Below are 22412 nucleotides of genomic sequence, written 5' to 3' on the forward strand. Positions count from 1 at the left end.
CAGAGCGACGGGGATACTTGATTTGATTCATTCCGATGTGAGCGGTCGGATGTCTCATGTTTCCTTGAGTGGATATGAGTACTATGTTTTATTCATTGATGATCACTCCAGGAGGACCTGGATTTATTTTTTGAAGACCAAGAGTGAGGTCTTCAAGCGGTTTCAGGAGTTCAGAGCTCTTGTGGAGACTCAGACAGGTCGAAAGATCAAGTCCTTGAGGTCGGACAATGGAGGAGAGTACACCCTTGGAGAGTTTGTTGACTATTGTGCGGAAGCAGGCATTAGGAGGGAGTTCACTGTTCCTTACAACCCCCAGCAGAACGGGGTTGCAGAGAGGAAGAACAGATCCATCATAGGGGCTGCCAAAGCCATGTTACATGATCAGGGGTTGCCATTGTTCTTGTGGGCAGAAGCCTGCAACACAGTTGTTTACTTGCAGAACAGGAGTCCGCATCGTGCCTTGGGGCACATGACTCCGGAGGAGGCTTTCTTTGGGAAGAAGCCTGATATTGGTCATCTTCATATCTTTGGATGCATTACATACTCCTATATACCCAAGGAGAAGAGGACCAAACTAGAGCCCACCGCAGAGAAGGGTATCTTTGTGGGCTACAGTGAGACCTCAAAGGCCTTTCGGATTTACATTCCTGCACAGAGGAGAGTTGTCAGACGGGATGTGAAGTTCGAGGAGGACAGGGCCTTTAGGAGGTCACGGGAGTTAGAGTATCTGGATCAGCCAGACCCTCAGCAGCAGTTGAGTCAGTCGCAGGGATCCAGTGGGCAGGGATCAGAAGGATCAGGAGGTACATCTATGAGGATGTCAGGTCCGTCAGTGAGCAGTGGCTCATCGAGCCAGAGGGGTGGTGCTCCGGGCAGCATGCAGAGCAGTTCACAGAGCAGTTCACTAGGGAGTCCACTGATGGACAGTTCACACGGTACCTCAGCTTCTACAGGTTCAGGTGCAGGCAGGAGGACAGCAGACAGACAGTCAGGAGTTCAGGCTACTGATGATGATGAGGAGGAGGAGTTTCATTCTCCGGTGGGAGAAGTGCGCTCAGGGAAGAGGAAGCCCAAGTGGCTTCAGGACACCTTGAGAGATGCCACATCTGTTGCTGAGCCGAAGAGGCCGGTCAGAGAGAGTAGACCACCTGAGAGGTTTTGTAGCTATATGGCGATGGTTACCAGCATCCTTGACTCTGAGCCTTCTAGCTATGAGGAGGCAGCTAGCCAGCAGGTCTAGAGAGAGGCCATGCAGGAGGAGTATTCTTCTATCATGAAGAATGATGTTTGGGAGGTGGTGCCGAGGCCTGAGGGCAAATCCATGGTTACTTCCAGATGGCTTTACAAGGTAAAGCATGCTGCAGATGGCAGCATTGAGAAATTCAAAGCGAGGTTTGTGGCTAGAGGGTTCTCCCAGGTAGAGGGAGTTGATTATGAGGAGACCTTCGCTCCCATGGCTCGATATACTTCGATCCGCTCCATTATATCGATAGCAGCAGAGATGGGTTGGAAGATCCACCAGATGGATGTGAAGACCGCATTTCTCAATGGCTTCATACAGGAGGAGGTGTACATTGAGCAGCCACAGGGCTTTGAGGTGCATGGGAAGGAGTCCCATGTGTGCAGATTGAAGAAGGCCCTTTATGGCCTGAAGCAAGCTCCCAGAGCTTGGTACTCCAGGATAGATGCATACTTGCAGGGGATGGGTTTCACAAAGAGTGAGGCAGATCTGAACCTTTACTTTATTGTGATTGGTGAGGAGCCTCTCATTTTGGTGCTGTATGTGGATGACTTGATCATTACAGGTGCAGAGAGACTCATAGAGCACTGCAAGAGAGATCTTGCGGCGGAGTTTGAGATGAAGGACATCGGCTTGATGCATTACTTTTTGGGTTTGGAGGTGTGGCAGGAGGAGGGGCATTTCTTTCTGGGGCAGGGGAAGTATATTGTGGACATCCTTAGCAGATTCCACATGGAGGATTGTAGACCCATGTCGACACCGATGATCACCAACTGGAAGAAGCTTCATGCTTCGGATTCCGAGTTGGTGGATCCCACATTGTACAGGCAGCTGATTGGTTCCTTGATGTATTTGGTCAACACTAGACCAGATATCTGTTTTGCAGTCAACACGATGAGTCAGTTTATGTGTGAGCCTAGGAAGGTTCACTGGGTGGCTGCAAAACACATTTTGCGATACTTGCAGGGGACAGTGGATTATGGTCTGGACTACAGGCAGGGAGATGGAGTGAGATTGGCAGGATACACTGATTCTGATTGGGCAGGTTGTGCTTCTGATAGGAAGAGCACTTCAGGGTGTTGTTTTGGGTTGGGTTCAGCAGTAGTGTCATGGTTCAGCCGGAAGCAGCAGTCAGTAGCACTGAGTTCAGCGGAAGCAGAGTATATGGCAGCCAGTCTAGCTAGTTGTGAGGCTATCTGGCTTCGCAAGATGTTGTTTGGCTTATTTGGTCAGCCGTTGAGACCTTCAGTGATTTACTGTGATAATCAGAGTTGCATTAAACTCACGGAGAATCCAGTATTTCATGACAGGTCAAAGCATATCGGGATCAGATATCATTTCATCAGAGACTATGTTCAGAAGGGAGCTGTGAAGCTTGAGTATATTTCCACTGATGAGCAGGTTGCAGATATTCTTACCAAAGCCTTACCACGGGGCAAGCATGTCTACTTCAGGGACAAGATGGGTGTGGTGAGGAACACCTTCCTCGGTAAGAGGGAGTGTTGAAATTTGGTACCGGAGGACAGGTGGTTCCCTTAGGCTTTGATCTTTGGCCTAGGGAAAAGTGTCCAAAAGAATTTAATTTTTCTCCTAAAGTGACTTTATAATTTTATAAAGTTAAATTTAATTTAAAAGTGACTTTAAGTGATAAAGTTACTAAGTCTAATTTTAAAGTAACTTTTATAAAGTAAATGAAAAATTAGAAAGGAAAAGTGACTTTGGAAATAAATGACTAAGTGGGTCTTTATTAAAGTGGGGTGAATTAAAAAATAGAAAGTGAGATTTAAATGAGCATTTAATCTCAGCCATTGATCTAAATCTTTTCAGCCATTGGATTTAGAGATTACCCAAAAGTCACTTGGATCACCCAAAAGTCACTTGGAGTTATATTAAAGGAGGAAAAGGAGGAAAAGGTCATTCATTCTTTCATGAGCAGATTGGGAGAAGGAGAGCAAGAGAGCAAGAGAGATTTCTGAGCAGGGAGGAGAAGGAGACAGCAGCTTGGCACACATTCCAAGGCAGCAGTTGAACAGATTTGTACAGCTGATTCAGCACATAGTGAAAGGCAGATTTTTGCACAAAAATCGAGGAGCAGTTTGCTGATTTTTCTGCACACAAAACGAAGGCCGTACAGCATTTATTGCTGTCCTGTTTGCTGTAATTTCCAGATTGCTGTGAGGCACGGGAAAGGAGATAAGTTGTAAATTTGTTTGCTGATTTTTTGCTGAATAATTCTCACTGTAAAAAGGCAATTTTCAGAAATAAAGAAGAGCTCTCAAACTGGTTTTCCCCAAGAGTTGTAGGGGGTTTTTCCAGGGTCAAGTTGACCAAAAATATCAGTGTTTTAATGACTGTTTTTGATTGCTGATTTTTAATTCTGCAATTTCCAGCATTCTGAAAAAATTTCCAGAATTTGTGTTTTAAGCAATATTTATTTTTTTCAGTCTGTTAAATGTATGGTTATGGGAATGGGCATTTAACTACATGGGAGAAATAAGGAGAAACTAAAAACCGGGGTGGGAAAACAGAAATTTTTACAGTTGAGCCACTAGTTAAGGTGTTACGGTTGGTGGATGGGGAATGATTGGCTATGGGCTTCATTTATGAGGCTATGGATCAAGCAAAGGAGAAAATAAAGACGGCATACAAGGATAAAGTGGCTAAGTATGGGCCCATTTGGGCAATCATTGATGAAAGATGGAACAATCAACTCCATCGCCCTATATATGCAGCTAGGTATTTTTTGAACCTACGGTATCATTATAAAGCTTAGGCGGCAGGAGCTTTGAGTGGGAAGGTTAGAGATGGATTGATTGACTGCATTGATAGCATGATCCCATTGGAGTGTGATCAGTTGGAGATACACCGACAGATCACAACCTTCAGCAAAGCCATAGGTACCTTTGGGAAGAACCTATCAAAGATTGCAAGGGAAGCAAATGAGCCAGGTAAACAAAATTTCAATTTTCAAATTCTTAATACTTTTTTTGTTAAAATTGTTTATAATTTGAAAGTTGGATATAATTTGTTGAAACTTGAAACTTGAGCTAACTCATTACACTACTATGTTTTTTGCAGTACAATGGTGGGAGGCTTTTGGTAGCCATTGTCCTCAATTGCAAAAGTTTGCAATTCGTATTTTGAGTCAAACTTGCAGTGCTACTAGGTGTGAGCGCAATTAGTCTGTCTTTGAGAGAATTCACACAAAGAAGAGAAACTGTTTGGATCAAAAACGGTTCAATGATCTAGTCTATGTCCAATACAACCTCCGGCTCAGACGCAACCAATTGCTGAACAAAAGACCTGATTCAGATCCCATTGTGTTAGAAGATATTGACCCAAAATCAGATTGGGTAGTGGAGAGTCATCCAGCAGAGTTTGATTCTGATGAGGATCTTGATTTGGATTTACAGGCAGTGGCATCACTTGAACAAAATGTATAGTTGAATGCAGATCCACTTGTACCAGCCTCAGGCCCAACCCCAAGTCCTCCAGTTGCAAGCTCTTCCTCTGCTTAGCCACGACAGAAGCACATATCTCATTTATCTCAGTGTGCGGCTGCTGCACAGCCTACTAGTGATACCACTACTACAGTTGCAGTTGGAGATGATGAGGAGGAGGAGCCATGGGTTTCCCTGTCTGACTTTGATTCAGAAGTAGAACCAGATGATGTTGGCTCCTCTAACAGTAGCCAATAGTATTGGTCAGTGGTGACTAGTGATGTTTCACAGTTTACTTTTGTTGTAGAGGCCATTTCTAGCCACCTTGGTTAAGTGTTTTTGTTTTGATCTCTATATCACCATCATGTATGTATTAGACAATGCACTGGGTGCCATTTTGATATAATGGATATATTCATGAGCCTACTTTGATCATATGTGGTCTTCTATCTATATTCTAAAGCTTTGTGTTTGGAAACATGAATGAAAATCTTTAAAATTATGTTTTTTTAATAAAAAAATAAATATTTAATGTATTTTTTACAACGACCAAGTCATTGAAATCTAACCGGCCGAGTCGATACCAAGTCGGAGGCGAAGTCGACCCTCGGCCGTTTCCAAGTCAAAGTCGGAGTTTTAAAACATTGATATCGACAATGGGTGGGCTCTGGTGGACTGTTAATCATTCTCCCATTTACCTTGAATTTGCTAGTGTTTATCGTAAGCCCAAAGCCCCCTACAAGTTCAATTCCACCTAGCTCAAAGATGTGGGATACATTAATATGGTCACCGATTATTGGAAGGCTCACCCTCATTCTCCTGGTCAATCTGTTTCTGAAGCATTTGCTAAAAAGATGCTTTGTCTCAAGCAAAAATCTATTGAATGGGCCAGAGAAAAAAGACTTAAGGATGACCATATTCTTAAATACATTGAAGTGGAACTTGCTAATATGGTGGACAGGGATGGTCGTGGTTTTGATTCCCAGAAGCCAAAGAACGACTAATCAAAATCGAAGCAGACCGAAACAGAATTTTGAAGGATAGAGAGGAAACCTGGAGACTCCGGAGTTGAGCCATTTGGCTACAGTCAGGAGATGATAATACGAAGTTTTACCATCAGTTTGCAAATGGTCGACGGGCTATCAACACCATCTGGCACTTGGAGGATGATACTGGTCACCAAGTAAAGACTTTCAATCAATTGGCTACCCTCAGTACAACACATTTTAGTCGGCTTTACAGAGCTCCACAGGATGCTACCCTCGCAGAGATCATCAAGGTGGTTGGGATTTTCCCTAGATTTGTAAATCATGAAGTGGCAGAGGACCTTGTTCAACTTGTTACTCTAGGAGAACTGGAAGGCACTCTTAAATGGTTTAAGAAAGACAAAAGCCCTGGTCTAGATGGCTAGCCGATTGAATTTTACCTTGTCTGTATTGGGAAATGATCTCCTCCAGGTTATTGAAGAATGCAGGGTGAGTGGTTGAATGTATGATGCATTCAATTCTACCTTTATTGCACTCATTCCCAAATCGGACCCCCAAACTTTCAATGATTTCTGGCCTATATCACTTTGCAACTGCATATACAAGATCATTGCAAAGATTATAGCAAATTGCCTCAAGCCTATCTTATTTGAGTATATATCCCCAGAACAGTTTGCTTTCCTTGACCACAGGCAGATTCATGAAGCAGTTGGTACTGCACAAGAGGTCCTTCACTCCATCAAAATCAAGAGGTTAAAAGGTATGATTCTTAAGATTGATTTGGCTAAGGCCTTTGACCGCACTAGCTGGCTCTATCTGAGGATGCTATTGACTCATTTGGGCTTTCCTTTAACTTTCATTCAATGGATTATGTGTTGTATTTCTAATGTCTCATATAGTGTTCTTATCAATGGCTCTGCCTCATCTTTTTTTCATGTTGAGCGAGGCCTCAGACAAGGTTGTCCACTCTCACCTCTTCTTTTCTTGCTAGTCATGGAAGGACTGAGTCGATTCATAACAGAGGAAAAAAGACAGGGCAGACTGATGGGCATCAAGATCACTAACAGCTGCATCCTTACCCACCTCCTTTTTGTTGACGATGTACTCATATTTTTTAATGGCTCAATTGGTGATATTACTGCATTATCCTTTGTTCTTCAATCATTCTGTTTTGCTACTGCAATGGAATGCAATCATCTAAAATCAACACTGACATCTATTGGTTGCTCTCCAAATGAAATCCACACAACCCAGCAGAGATTTCCATATACCATTCTCCCCTTTGATGAAGGACTCAAATATCTAGGATTTCGACTCAAGCCTGTTAAATACAAGATTGTCGATTATGTGTTGTATTTCTAATGTCTCATATAGTGTTCTTATAATGGCTCTGCCTCATCTTTTTTTCATGTTGAGTGTGACCTCAGACAAGGTTGTCCACTCTCACCGCTTCTTTTCTTGCTAGTCATGGAAGGGCTGAGTCGATTCATAATAGAGGAAAAAAGACAGAGCAGATTGATGGTCATCAAGATCACTAACAGCTGCATCCTTACCCACCTCCTTCTTGTTGATGATGTGCTCATATTTCTTAATGGCTCGATTGGTGATATTACTGCATTCTCCTCTATTCTTCGATCATTCTGTTTTGCTACTAGAATGGAATGCAATAATCTAAAATCAACACTGACATCTACTGGTTGTTTTCCAAATGAAATCCACACAGCCCAGCAAAGATTTCCATATACCAGTCTCCCATTTGATGAAGGACTCAAATATCTAGGAATTTGACTCAAGCCTGTTAAATACAAGATTGTTGATTGGGTTTGGCTTGTGGCAAAGATCGAAAGGCGTCTGAATATCTTGCATCATAGATGGGATATATTCAACAGCTGTGTTGTAGATTCTTGTGGAAGGGCAAACAAGAAGGTCACACTTTTGCTTGGGCTAGATGGGATTTTATTGCTCTCCCAAAAAAATGAGGATGGGGTATGAAAAATTTAGAAGCATTTGTTAGTGCTCTAACAGCGAAAATGGGTTGGAATGTTCTTACCTCCGGGAACCTCTGGGCTGAGGTGGTCACCCAAAAGTATATCTCCCCACTCCATTCTCTCGATTGGATCAGACAACCTACTTGGAACAGATCAAACATATCTATAGTTTGGAGGGCGGTTCTCAACTCACTTGCATTTATCAGAGATGGATTGACTTGGAGGATTGGAAATGGTCACTTGGTTCGCATTGGATTGGATCCTTGGTCTGGATGCGGGAATGCTTATCAATTACCACAGGAACTGCTTCACTTCCTTACCAATGCTGGTATTACTAGACTAGCTCATATTGTCGACCAGGAAAACTCTTCTATCTTCAGACAAGCTTGGAAATCTGCTGAATTGTTGGGCATCCCTCCTATCTAGCAAAATAACTGGCAATCTTATATCAATTCTCTTACTGAATCTCATGTCCGGATCACTGAGGGGGAGGACGAGCTAATTTGGGCTCACTCTCAGAATGGAAAATACTCCCCTAAGTATGGTTACCTCTTTATATTTTCTGGTCACAAACCCCCTATATCTGCTTGGTGGTGGAATGTTCTCTGGAAATTGAAGGCGCCACCCAAAGCTAAGCTATTCATGTGGTGCATCCTCCAAAACAAAGTACCTATCAGGGATAATCTCCAAAAGCAAACTTATCATGGCCCAACCTAGTGTATTCTTTGCAAACAGGCCTCGGAATCTATTGATCACCTATTTCTTACATGTCCTATTACTATTTCTTTCTGGCAAGAGGTACTTACACTACTACAACTTCAATCTAGGTGGCAAGGTGCGGATATATTGGAAGCATGGCAATTGTGGTGGTCGGCAGCTCAGACACATAGGATCTGAAACCTTCCCATATTGATTTGTTGGAGTATTTGGCTTCAAAGGAATAAACTCATTTTCTCTGGTACCTTACCTCGCTGGTCGCATGTCACTACTCACCTTATCTCTATATATCATAGCATCCTGGAGGAAGACCGACCCCCACAGCTCGCAATATCTCTGCTGAGATTATTGACAAGAACTCTCCATGGGCATATTTTGATGGCTCGGCACAGCTACATGGTTGTGGCAAGGGTATCTTACTTCACATCACAAATAATCATTTCTATAAGATTCAGATGGGACTAGGGGATGGGACAAATAATTTTGTTGAAATCATTACACTGTGTCATTTATTATACTTTGCACTTGAGAAGGAATGTTGTCGATTACAAATTTTGGTGATTCTAAACTAATCGTAAACTGGTTTAATCAACAATTTGCATGTCACATACACACACTCCGGCATATTTTGGATGAGACTACAATGCTGAAAACACATTTTGATTATATCTCTTGTCATCGTATATACAAGGAACGCAATCAAATTTCTGACCAACTTTCCAAGGAAGCCTCACACCAGCGACGAGGGCTCTGGATGATTCAAGAACAATCAGATCAGGACTTCTACAGTTATTACCATCGGCCATATGAGGACCAACAGCAAAATGGGGCCATCATGCACTAATTTTATTGTCTTTTCTGGATTTTTGATGTTTTTAATCATTTTTGCTCTGTATATTCATGTTTATATTTTACAAGAACATATCATATGTAATTATTAACAGTCTCCCAATCTTGGGATAGATATATTTTTTTGATAGTACATCACAGACAGTGGCATGACCACACATACAGCATATGCTTCTAGCATCTACAACATGTAATTTTCAACTAATTAATGAAAATTATGATTTTTCCTTGGGGAAAAAAGCAAATATAATATCATTACAACCAACAAACATCCAAAAAAATTTAAAATGGGTATTTTAATTATCATCAAACATTTCATCAATAGGGTCTAACTCAAGTGGTAGAGTGGAAAAGTTGTTATCCTCCCCACCCAAGTTCAAAACCCGTTAGTGACATGTCCACTCCTCATGAGCCAATTGTTGATTGGAACTAGCATGATATCATACACAGGTTCTTCTATAGAGGGGCAACATCTTCATTAGTGAGAAGGTAGGTGTTTCTCTCCCCACCCAAGTTCAAATCCTCAATCAAAAATGCATGAGCTAAGTGTTAGACTCTTCATGAGCTAACAGTGCGTAAGTCAAATGTTGAACTACTTATGATCTCTGTCAAAAATTGTTGGGCTCCACATGAGCATTTATGACAACCTTCTTCCTTTGATCCAACTTACTCTAGGTAACCCTCTTTGAAATCACCAAAAGTGCCCACGAGGATTCCCCAAGATATATATTATGTCAAAAAATAAAAATGATTAAGAAGATTGAAACGTAAACATACAGAACCATGTACAAGCAATATTACAAGTTTGTATGCTAATTATATATCTTGCTTTAACTTATACAATAATTAATAAGTTTACTATGTCAACTATTTTAGTAAATCCAACAATAGTATTTATCTATTTGAAATAATAATAACTTTACAAATTTGTTAATCCCTCACTAGCATTTTCTAAGGAAAACAGAAGTGTAGACATTATGCCACATTTTCTACTCTAAGGTTATCCATTAAATGTTTCATAAAAGAAGAATATAGTTCATTGTCCATACCTTACGCATACGCACTCGAGCAAGTGCCTCCATGAGTCCTTTCTCTACATCTCTTGTTTGATCTAGATTTAAAATATTGGTTTGATTTTCATCGCTAAAATACCTACGTAGAACAACAATAAAACATCTAAGTATGTCTACAAAAGGTGGATTCTACAATAATATTCAACTATATAATAATTGTAAAAAGCAATGGAAAAAAAAAAAAAAAAATATGTCGACCACAATAAGCTTTTGCATTAATAACATTATTTTCCATACAACATTTCATTGCTTATATATTGAATAATAATTGGCTTTTCAAAGAAGAGAAAACACAAAATAGAAATATTGTAGTTTCCTTGAACTTTTTTATTTGATGTAAAATGTCACTAGATCATTGAAATACTCAGGCGTGATAATATAAATGTGTCAACACTGTCAACATAGATTAGGGCTTGAAATCAAGAGAAACCAAATACTTTCCCGAGAACTTACATACATACATACATATATACATATATATAGTGTTTATTTATATATAATGGGAAAGTGAGGCCAACTTAGGTTCCATGGACATTATATCATACAAATAAGCTGAAAAAGGCTTTTATTCTCCCATTGCAATCAAAGCAGTGAGATCCCCTCAATATGTATTTAACATAAAGTGAGGAATTATCCCTCGTTTCAAAAATCTAAACTCTATCATTCATCCTTGGATAATTTTGAAAAGTTGCACTTTGAAGAAGAACCCATAAGACTCTCCTTACTGCCATGAAGCATACAATGGCCTTGATGACTTTCTACACATTGGAAAACATGATCAAGATATAAGATGTTTTTACTTTGAAGGCAATCTCATTTGTGATAATAAACTTGAAGATGAGATTGATAAATTTGGACATAATAAAGAGTTGAACTTGGAAACCTTCAATGAAAAATCCACTAGTCTAAGTTTTGAAGAACATGGAGTAAATTGTTCCCCTCTTTTGGAAAAGATTGATTGTGAGGAGGTTGTCCCCTTGTCTTGTGCCCTATAACGCCTAGCCTTGACTTATGGGTATTCTCACCCTTCCTCCTCGCCTTTGACTTGTGATTGTTCTCATTTGTTACCATTAATTGTTAATAGCATGAGAAATCAACTAACTGTAATTTTCTAACCCCAACAACTTGGTTAATTTACTTCCTAGCAGATGCAGACCTACTAAACAAAAAACAAGGCTAAGATTTTAACACAAAATATAGATAACAACGAAAGCATATAAAAACACCAATCCCATGTACATGCACAAGATGTTTGCCCTTCAATATTTGTTGTTTCATTAACAATGATAATCTATAGCATATAGGGGCTCCCTTCATAAGATAATGGCCCTCTAAAGAAAAGCACTAATACAACAATAAACCTAGAAATGTTCCAATTGATCAAACCCTTCACTTGTACTTCGATCTACTTGCCGATCTGGATTCTTCACTTGTCGCCCCTTGCACCCTTCCTCAAACCACTCGGATGAAAGCCCTTCACCCAATCATTGAAATTTCACTATCTCACTAGGTCTTTCGCTCAACAATGTGCCCTCCCCTTAGCCTAGCCTTCCTTTAATAAGTTTGAGTTATTGACCAAACCCACAACCCTAATCCCCAAAATGATTGACGATTGAGATTAGATCTCAACAGCACTTGAGATCAACAATTGAAATTCATCTAATTCATTAATGCAAATGACTTTTGCATTTCATTAGATTAACTCACTTTTTCTTATAAAAGTCAATTACTTCAATACTTAAATCCATTGCTAAGGTTAAAGATCAATTACGCAATTTTTGCATGTCTACACACTTAGACCTGTGCAAAGTACCTACCCACCTCATCAATAGTATCTTCACATCGATCCCAATTAGAGTTGCATTCAAAGACCCTTATCTCTTGTGTTGAAACCAATGAGTTAATCCATACTATTGATGAAGATTATATCAACCTTATTGACATTTGGATAAATGGAATTTGTGGTAGTGGTAATCAACATTGGAAAAAATTAGGCCTTGTACTTCATACATATGAGCCTATTGTGCTTCTAAGCCTAGGAGTGTTAAAAGTTCCGCCTTATGCCCATTTGATTTCTAGTGCAACTTTGTTTTGGTTCATAACCAAATACAAGAGAAAGCCTCATGTTGATGATCACTTCATCATGTGGTTGCACTAGATTTATGACTTCACCTAGCACCCATAACTCTCAATGAACCAATGGCACTAGGAAAGAATAAGCTCCAATGAGCAACAGCTTGGAATGCTTGGTTTATTTCCTTGCATGCATTTCTTGATTGATTGCCCAATGTATTATTGGTCTTCCTTAGCTTTATTTATTTGTAAAGTTTTTCATGCTTAAACTTATAAAATTTTGATTTTCCACAAAGTAGTATTTTTCTTCCCAGGGTGGTAGATTCATCATTGTTGATGTTTTTTCCATGTTAGTGATGTGTAGAGATTTTAGAGTTTTCATACACTTGCCAATAGCTAACTTGTGTTGACAATTTGCATGAGCTCTCTTGCTCATACTCTCTAGACTCAAACAATCCTCTCGGTTTTCCCTTCAAATATGTAATTGTGCTAGTTCGGCCATGGTATATCATACCACAACCCTCACTGACGCAGGAAAAACCACCTAAAGGCAATTTTCCTGGTTTTCATAATAATGTTACGTGAACCTGTGGGTTATGGCCCACCTATACCAATTGGAAGCCTTTGAATTTGTGGGTTTTATCAAAAACCTGACCAATCACCAAGCAGCGCTTTAACACATAATCCGCCAACGAACGTCAGTCCCACCTGAATGCATAAGACCGGACTTCAAATAGATTTTAAACCCGCGTCCATAAACTCCTTGGGTCCGCTCAGCAATTGAACAGCAATTGATCAGTGATTGAACGGCAATTCAACAACAGGTCCCACGTTGACTTTCCCTTTTTTTACAGACGCTTCACTCTACGTCGTTGATCTTACTATTCAATCTAACGGTTGACAGTCACCTGATCATCGCACATTGCATATCGCAATTTCTCCCAGCCAGGGTTCATTCACTCATGAATGATGCGATGCAATATTAATCCAACAATCAGCATCAACAGTGATCCAACGGTCTGCGGCCCTTCAACTAACACATAGGTTAAAAACAACTTAACCCCCGCAGTTGACTGTGACGTCAGCGGTTGAAATTGAAATCAATGGCTAGGAATGAGTGCGGCGCTTCAACCCCGATCAAGACACCCGTAGACTCCTAACCTCCGCAGTTACGCATTTCACTTTGGCTTGTTTCACTTTGGCTCCAATTCCTTAGGAACCAGACTTCCATGATAAATCTTCATGCCGATTTATAACATTCCAACTCCACACACACAGATCTTCCCATCTGTTGTTCCAGCAGATTATAACACAATTTCTGCTTTCCTTTGGCACTCAGATTATCGGCCAGATTATACCTCTGAGCTTTGCGCTGATTTCTTTAATCAGATTCATACAGTCTGACCACTATCTTCCTCTGTATTCCTTAACACCACTTCGAACTGGAATACATAATACTCTCTGTATTATTTCTCTTTTTCCAGATTTCGTAATTCGTTCTTTACTTGACCTGTACATACATCTATTAAATCCGACTAGAATCACACGGATTCTACCCAGACGTTAAGTCTTTTGTCACTCAGAAAGACTTTCAGAAATTCAACTTGAATTCATTCATCATGGTTTATCACACAGAAACCATAAATTCACAATTACAGATCACTCAGCACATAAAAGGAATGACACACACAGTCACAATGAATTCAATTTCCTCATTCATTAAACAAATGTACAGATACAAATAAAAACATGTTTACAATCTAGCTTTGGCCTGATCTGCCTTTACATGGTCTGTATCAATGGCCCTTTCTCATTTCAATGCCCGTAGGCTCACAATCCAACCTTCTTGTCTTCTAACTCTCTCTCTAACTAACTCCTTTTAAGCCTTCGAGACTTACAAATTATACCCAAAAGGATTTTGTTAACCAATTTTGGTTCAGATCCTCAATCTTCTCAACTAAATCCTAAGAATCCTCTAAGTCCTCAATTAGTTCCTAAAATATCTTCTTTATCCCTTGAGGATCTCAACTTTCAACTAATCCTAAGGATCCTCCATAAATCATGAACTACTTTCTAAGATTTACAATATCTCAATCCATACTAATTACTCATCATCACTCATGTTCTCCCACATTCGAGAACATTTACAAATATCCTCACAATATTTAATTAACTCCTATTCTAAATGTCTCACCTAAATCACTCAAAATATTTAAAATTACATGAATTAAATACTTAGGAAAACCACTCTTTTGAAAACACAAGACCACCTAGATTCTACTAAATGTACACATTTTCGGAACCATGATGCTCCCGCATCACTCACTCCTCATATCACAGATGCACATATGGATTGTAAGCATTATGGTTTCGTTATGCTCTATTTGATATTCAATTTATTGGTTTGATACTTGTATGCAAAGTTATAACTTTGGAGTTAGTTGTGAAAGTGATACACATTAAAATGAGATCTAATAAAAAATTATAACATTTATCATTTTATTATTTGTCTTGTCATACCATGGGGAGCATATTTTTTCTTTAAAAGTGTCATGCCTTAAGCATCAGACAGGAGAGTTACCATTCAATTAGCATGCAGGAACGGCAATAGCCCAGGGTTTCACAATAAGTCACAAGAGTTAACCCGGTTCCAAGTGGCGACTAGGATAATTGGTGAATTGCTCCAAGTGACAACTTATTGAGCATGATGCTTATGCAGGATGCTTTCCACATGTAGTGGATAGATACATCAACATAGCTAGCTCATTCAACCTTTTCTTAGAGAAATTTTTCTACAAGAAAACATCTAGAAAAGTCATTATGAATGCATCCCTAGGTCAGAGGGAGTGTTGAATTTTGTAGTTGTGGTCGGTCTTCATATTTAATATTTTAGCCCTTCAAATATGTGCAACGATAAATACAAGACATGTTCTTCATTTCGACTTCAAGAAAAAGAATTTCAATTTTTAAAATTTAATGTTTGTCTCCACAAATGTCAAGTCGGCCCTCCAAAAGATCAAGTCAGCCTGACCCTTCAGACACACCACTTTGGGTTCATCCAATCACTATATATACCCGTTAGACATCATCAATTGAGAAGCAATTTGAATTACTTTTGTTCAAGAGAAGGAGGAGAAGGACAAGGGAAGATCAAGTTTAAAGGGCAAGTCGAGAATCTGTGCAGACCTAATCTCTGAGGCAGCAACAGACCGATTTCTGAGGCAGCAGGCCAAGATTTCGGCGGGGGGGGGGTGCGAAATTTTAGGAGGTCTCTGGTTGACCAGCTTTGGCTTTTTTTTTTACTAAAATATCATATTGTATCTCTTGTTGAATTGAATAATTTCTCTAAGGAAAAGATTGTTGGATTTTCCCCAAGTGGGTTTTCCCAGAGTAGAATTATGTGTCTCATATGTTTGGCTGTCTCTTTATGATCCTACTAGCATTTTTGCTTCTACTGTTGAGATCTTCTGTGTAATTGCTTTATGATGAAAGTGAACACAAGAAAGATTAATATAAGAAATCATAAGTAATTATCAGTTTAGAAGACCTCTGAAAAATCAACAAACCAGAGCACATTTATTATGGGAGTTACCTCTTGCATGCAATGCACTATTCTGGGAGAGATTTCATTATGCATGGCATAATTAATCTAGGAGTTACACTGCATGTATGGCTCAATTACTTTGAGAGTTACACTTTACACATGGCACATAAATCCCATGTGTAAGAAGCACAATTGCTTAGGAGGTTTATCTTCTATTCATAATATTCAAGTGGGGCACATCAATTGGAATATATTCCCTTGCAACATCAGCGCATGGAGTCTCATGAAGCTATTCTTAGCCCTGTTTCTAACATCTTCTTCTCTTCTTATATAAAGGAGAGGAGGGAACACTAGTTACACAAGTAACCAATGTTATTTTCAGTGTGAGCTTGTGAGGAACTATTTGGGTTAGTAGAGTACAGATAATATAATCTTTCTTTTAGTATGATAAAGATGTAATTGCTGCTACAAATTTCAGTGTATTGATTTGTATTGCCAGGTTTCTCTTTTCTTAGACCTACCATCCTTTCAATTGACAGTTTCATATGCAACGTTTACACTCTTAAATCTTCAATACTTTGGTTTGGTAGTTGCAGATCTAAAGTTTTGATAGGTGATTTGATTTCCTAACATTTCAGATTCAGCAAATGGTTTAATTTCTTCGAGTGCAGATTTGTTATCATGAAATGAAATTTCTACGAAAGTTTGTAAAGATTTCCTATCATCTATAAAAATAGAGGACTTATTCTTCAAAGAATCAATTTTTTCCATGTGAATCGTTGAAAATTCACATCAATCATGCTCTTTGGAAAGGTAATTTTTTTGCAACATTGTGCTTTGTTCCTAAGATAAATGGCGAAGTTCACATATTTGTGTAGGGCACTAATATTTTTTGTCAAATAATTTTTTGGTGAAAGCTTAACCCAACATAATAAGTCACATGAGTGAATCTAAACATCAATCGCATACTTCATAGGCCATCCATGAACAAAATGTATATTCACAAGGATTATAATATTTATAGAAAGGATTTTACCATGTTTTTTCTTGTAAACTTAAGACTTTGGTTTGGATCCTTCTCAACTCATTATGAAGCTCCTGAACCTAAAAAAGTAGTAATAATCACTCAGTTTCGAGTCACTTAATTCACTTATTATAATCATCATTGACTAATGAATTAATCAATCCCATGATTAATGTAACCATGAAATCTATTGCTATTCACAGCTGGAAGGAAAAAAATCACCTCTAGCTTTTCTGAGCTGCATCTGTATAAAAGAGTATAAGGAGGCAATAATGTTAGTTCCTATGAGCTTAAAAAGGTTTAATATGCAACTTATAGTTAAACAGATTCAATAAACAATCTTCTACCTTGCTTCTAAAAAATCATCTATGTTGACATCATGGTCCAACCTCTTAAATGTTTTCTTCAGTACCTACATAGGAAGATGAATATCACAAGTTATATAATATAGCAAACTTGAAAGGAAAATGAATTACTCCAATATTATACATGCTTCACATAACATCGTAGGAATAGCTTAATAATAACTTTATTACAAAAAAGGTGGAATGAACAAAAAAACTAAAATGCGGAGATGCCAAAGAAAAAGACAAGTAGCTTACTTCAAGGCTTTCGAGTTTCCTGTTTTCATCAACATAATTAATTTGTTAGTATTAGAGTGCAAAAACAACATTTGTAAAGTTGACATAAATGATATCTTATTGTAAATACTAATTTGTTTTATAGTAAATATTAGATGGTAAGTATTTGCACCTTTTACATCTCTCTTGTGGAGTCAACTCACAAAACTTTGCAATTACATCTTCCATTACACTGAAAGCAAAGAGATCAGCATATTTTGAGATTCTCAAATGTTAGTGTTTCATGTAAAAGAAATAAACTGAGTTCTGGCAAAATTATAATATAAAGGAAGTGACAAATATAAATATTGAATACACATAACAATTGTATTTCTTATGCCAAATTCCTCCTCTGCCATCTCAAAGATTTAAATTAATCACTATAAACAAAAAGGAGAGATATCTTACTAAGCAAACTCATTTCAGTAATAAGCAATCAGCATTTAACAATAGAGCACAATTGTGACTGAAAGAAATACCTATGAATGAATTAAAAATAATCAAAGCTTGCTTAAGATGTAAAATGAATAAATCTTTTTGGTGATGCCTTTCCCTACACAAGGGGAAGGCATGGTGCTTTTCCCACTCAATTACTGAAACCGGGGTAAAGGATTTTCCAATCACAATCAATATACCACATAGCCATGAAGTTATAGACTATAGTGCTCCCTCCTTACCACAAAGCCATAAGGTTAGCCATCCACAGATGTGGGATAGCAGCCTTTGGGTTTCCCTGCAAGGTTTTTCTTGGAAAAAAAGATGAAACTTGCATCAATAGAGGACTGATGCAAGGATTACAATAGTTATTGTTGGTCTCTTTTGGAAGCAACAGTCAGAATTGGAATTTCTCGACATACAACATCAGTGAACAAGTAGCAATAGTCAACAAAATATTACTCTTTAGATTCTCTTTGATATCTTATTGAGTTCTTTCATGGAGTGGTGGTTTGAGAGTGTTTAATACAAAACAAAATTTGTCTTCAATATTGTCTAACATTTCCTAGCCAAAGCATTGTTAATTTTAGGGCTAGATTGTTCTCTGTTGTAGATAATTGCATTTTTAAACTTTTTCAACATTTTTACATTACATTCACCCCATATCTTCATATCATCATAAGCAATTATATGGAGAGAACAATAACATGAACAATGCAGCCCAACAGTAAGGAACAGTAAAAGAAAAGAATGCACAATAGAGACACCAGGATTTTGGTCAGAGACCAGGGCAAAACCCCACATGGGGGAAAACACATAGATCAATTCTTCTTCTTCTATTTGATATTCATCAATGTTCAGCTGAGATAAAAAGTACAATAAGAATGAGACATATGTCTTTCATCATTAATCTCATTAGGCTTCATAGGGCCAACCTGGGATCATACGTGATCCTCATAAGTCAATCAAACAGGTATTCTCAAGATCTCTGATAGGGCTGCTTACAAATCACTGTAGGTAACATAGATCTCTGTCTCAAGTATATGCATCACTGTCATAAGTCATTACATCACTTGTCATAAGATCACTGTCATTTATCAAGGTCACTGTCATACATCATTAGGTCACTGTCGTATAGATATTGTCATAAGGACTGCCATATATCAATGTCACATCACAGCCATATAAATCACTGTCATACAAGAATCCCTGCCATACATCAAAAAACATTATCCAAATAACACTGTTATCAGAACTAGAGTCACTGCCCAAACATTATTGTCATAGGAAAAAGAATCACTGTCATAAGAACAAATATCTCTTCCATATATCATCTCCATTCATCACTTGTCAAGAGAACAATATCACTGCTATGCATAACTGTCATAAGAGTAAGTGACACTACAATAAGCGCAGAAGATCACTGTCAGAAAACTCTGTCATACTGTCATATGTCACTGTCATACGTACAGAAGATAGGGCTTGATAATAAGCCCACTTGACTACCCTTAAGCTCTTCCATATATCCATCTTTAAGACTCCAAATCATCTGCCTTCTAACAGCCCTCGTTGTCCCTCTCAAGGGTCTATACTTGGAGCTTTACCAAGCATCTTCTTACAGCCCATTATACCAGAATTGCAAACTGTCTAATCTGGACCATAATATCTGGTAAATTCATCATTAGAAAAGACAAGCACATACCTGTGATAGACGTCATATTTCTGTCCACAAATACATTTCGGCCAGTGCACAGGATCCTGAAATTTCGGCCCTGGTTAGGGCTTTCTGTGGCTGCTACGTCAGCCCTACTATACGGCCTTCAAACCTCTTCAATTCCTGCGTTGATGATCAAGGGTACCACGGCCTTCTTCCTGCTCCTTGCTGGGCCTCTCGGCCCTCTCAAAACAGACTTTTGTCCCATTGTAAAACTCGGAATCACCCAGCGACCTGTGCATAGAGAATAACCCTTGCCCTTATGCCCAGAACTCCTCTTTACGAGCTCGGCTAGCCTCCTTCCTTACTTGGCCAATCAGATCATAAACAAAAGACACAGAAATACTCCTCTTTGCACTTTGGCCAGAGCTCTTAAGCCTGCAGCTACCTCAGAAGATTGGCAGGTCCACTGATTGACTACATGAACTATTAGTTGATATCAACATAACTAATTGAGTCTTCACATGCATCTAGCTTTATTTATACTTCCACCACGATATATTTTCCTTTTCTACATCATCTCTTGTTTATCGTGTTGGAAAATGATGCAAAGTGGCAGCTTAGTAATTCTTATTTTCCTTAACCTCAATATTTGCTTGTGAACTTAATTAATCTTCTTTATGTTCTTTAGTTAGATCTTTTCATCAAACAAATATCAAGAACGAAACAATAACAAAGGACACAAAAATTATGCTCTCAACCACGGCAAAACCCCTCCAAGGGGAAAACCTGGAAAACTCTTCTCTTCATAGAATCTGCTTCAATTGAGATACAAAGAGTCAAAGACCCAAACCCTAGACCAATTACTTCTCCAAGTACCAAGTCAGCCCTCCAACAAGTCTTTCACTGATCTTGCAACAACCAGCTTCAATACTGCAACTTCGACTTGCCAGCTTCAATACCGAAACATGTATTGCTACTTTGATCCTGCAATTTCGGCCCTGCAGCTTCTATGGAAACCCCAATTTTGCTTCCTCTTGAGACCTTCCTAGAGCAAGAGAGCTCTTCCCAAGGTCACCAAGGTCAAGGTAGGGTATTCTTCCTTCCAACTACAATATTTTGCACTCCGTCCTACTACAACTCGTACCTGCAACTTTGGCCTCCTATAGCACCAAAAACCCTAGAATTTTGCACGTGTGAGAGAGATAGAGCCCAAAACAGAGATTTTTCCTTCCTTCTTGGATTCTTCTTGCCTTTTAGACCTTCGCTCTGTTTCTCCCAACTTCAAATCGAACTTCCTTCTCGATAGATCGAACTTCTTAAGTGAGTGTGTGCTAAATGAGGTGGAACTACTCCTTTATATAGCCTTCTCAAGGGGTCAAATTCTCTCCTTTAGGCCGACTTGTAATTGTTAGGGTTGACTTGTATTTTTGGAGTTTCCAGGACTTTCTAGACTAAAAAATAATTCTTTTTACAATTACATGTTGTCCGGAAGGGTCTTATAAACATGATGTTGACTCCTTTGACTCATGACAATAAATCCTAAGACCTAACAAACCCTATAAGCATGAAGAACATGCTTTTACCTAGAAGACCATCAATAAAGAGCATTAAATTCATGCTTTAAAATAATATAGTTTTATTTTCTTCTTTTGTTTGTTACATAAGATACATATTGAAATGAGTACAACAATTATGAAGATTGAAACTAGTTACATTTTCAACATATAGGATCTGACTTATCTATGTATGATCATAACACGATCTTTCGTTGTATACTATCTTTACACATTTGTGGGAAGGCAATATCAGTTTTATTGCTATCCAAACATAGATTCAATCGACAATAACAAAAAGATAGCATCAAAAAGGACAATGAAAAGTGGTGGAAAAAAATGAAAACTATCTCAAAATTGATAACAAGAGAAACTATTTATCCCTAACCCAAATGTGGATAAAAGCTTTCCCAAGATAATGAATCGCAAGTGAGATTTAAAAGGGAATTCCATCAAATAATAGTTATCTTCAATAGGGACACAAAAAATCTCATAAACATTCTTAGATGCAAAATTTTCACCAAACTAAAACTAAGATAGTGGTTTAACTAGTTATTGGATAACTTTTGCACTGTCTTGAAAGTTATTGGATAACTTTTATAGTAGTGAAGCAATTGCAACATTAACTTTGATAATGAGTTTAAACAAGAGTTTTACATTGACTTGCACTAGTGCTGCCTTTCCAAAATTCCATGTCTAATCCAATTTTCATTGAGGTTGCAAATTCATGGGTATGTATCAAAATCAACCGATCAATTGAAGAGGCAGCGACAATCTTGAATTTAATATTTATAGGTACAACATTATATTTTATAAAAATATACATATATTGATTATATATACTGAAGAAAAAAAAAATTATAAAATTTAGAAACAACTGAATCAAAATATCCATTTTAAACATCTAGATAAAGGTCACCATATAGTTATAAACTATAATTTTGAACAAAAACAACAAATTTCATAACTTCATTGCATAATGATATTTCAAAATTGAAACATGCGTAAATAACAAATGAATATGATACTAATATACAATAATTCATAATCACGAAAATAAAATGCCGAAATAAACCTCGAAAACTTCTAATCCTAGTAATCCACCTAATCATCATAGTTTCCACCCTCAACATCCTCCAATGGAAAATCATCTAATCAAGTCCCCCACTCTAGAACCATAGCCAAAAGAAGTCGGAATAGCAACAAGATCAAC

At 38.2% G+C, this 22412-nt stretch overlaps 1 protein-coding gene across 2 annotated transcripts in view; it reads right to left on the bottom strand.

The window, feature by feature from the left end:
- The window catches only part of LOC149165789 (agamous-like MADS-box protein AGL30), a 128800-nt gene that overhangs the window by 92943 nt on the left and 13445 nt on the right, over positions 1 to 22412 (bottom strand). For both annotated transcript variants that reach the window (XM_089432386.1, XM_089432385.1), the window contains exons 3-8: positions 17688 to 17747; positions 17537 to 17555; positions 17282 to 17346; positions 17157 to 17178; positions 16947 to 17014; positions 10270 to 10372 (exon numbers count right to left, since the gene is read on the bottom strand). In XM_089432386.1, coding sequence (XP_089288512.1) covers positions 10270 to 10372; positions 16947 to 17014; positions 17157 to 17178; positions 17282 to 17346; positions 17537 to 17555; positions 17688 to 17747 — 337 coding nt within the window. The remainder of the gene's footprint in view (positions 1 to 10269; positions 10373 to 16946; positions 17015 to 17156; positions 17179 to 17281; positions 17347 to 17536; positions 17556 to 17687; positions 17748 to 22412) is intronic.

This window comes from Pinus tabuliformis, chromosome 5_1, assembly GCF_031772625.1.
Source record: "Pinus tabuliformis cultivar Carrire ecotype Pingquan chromosome 5_1, CPIR1, whole genome shotgun sequence".
Taxonomy (NCBI): Eukaryota; Viridiplantae; Streptophyta; class Pinopsida; order Pinales; family Pinaceae; genus Pinus; species Pinus tabuliformis.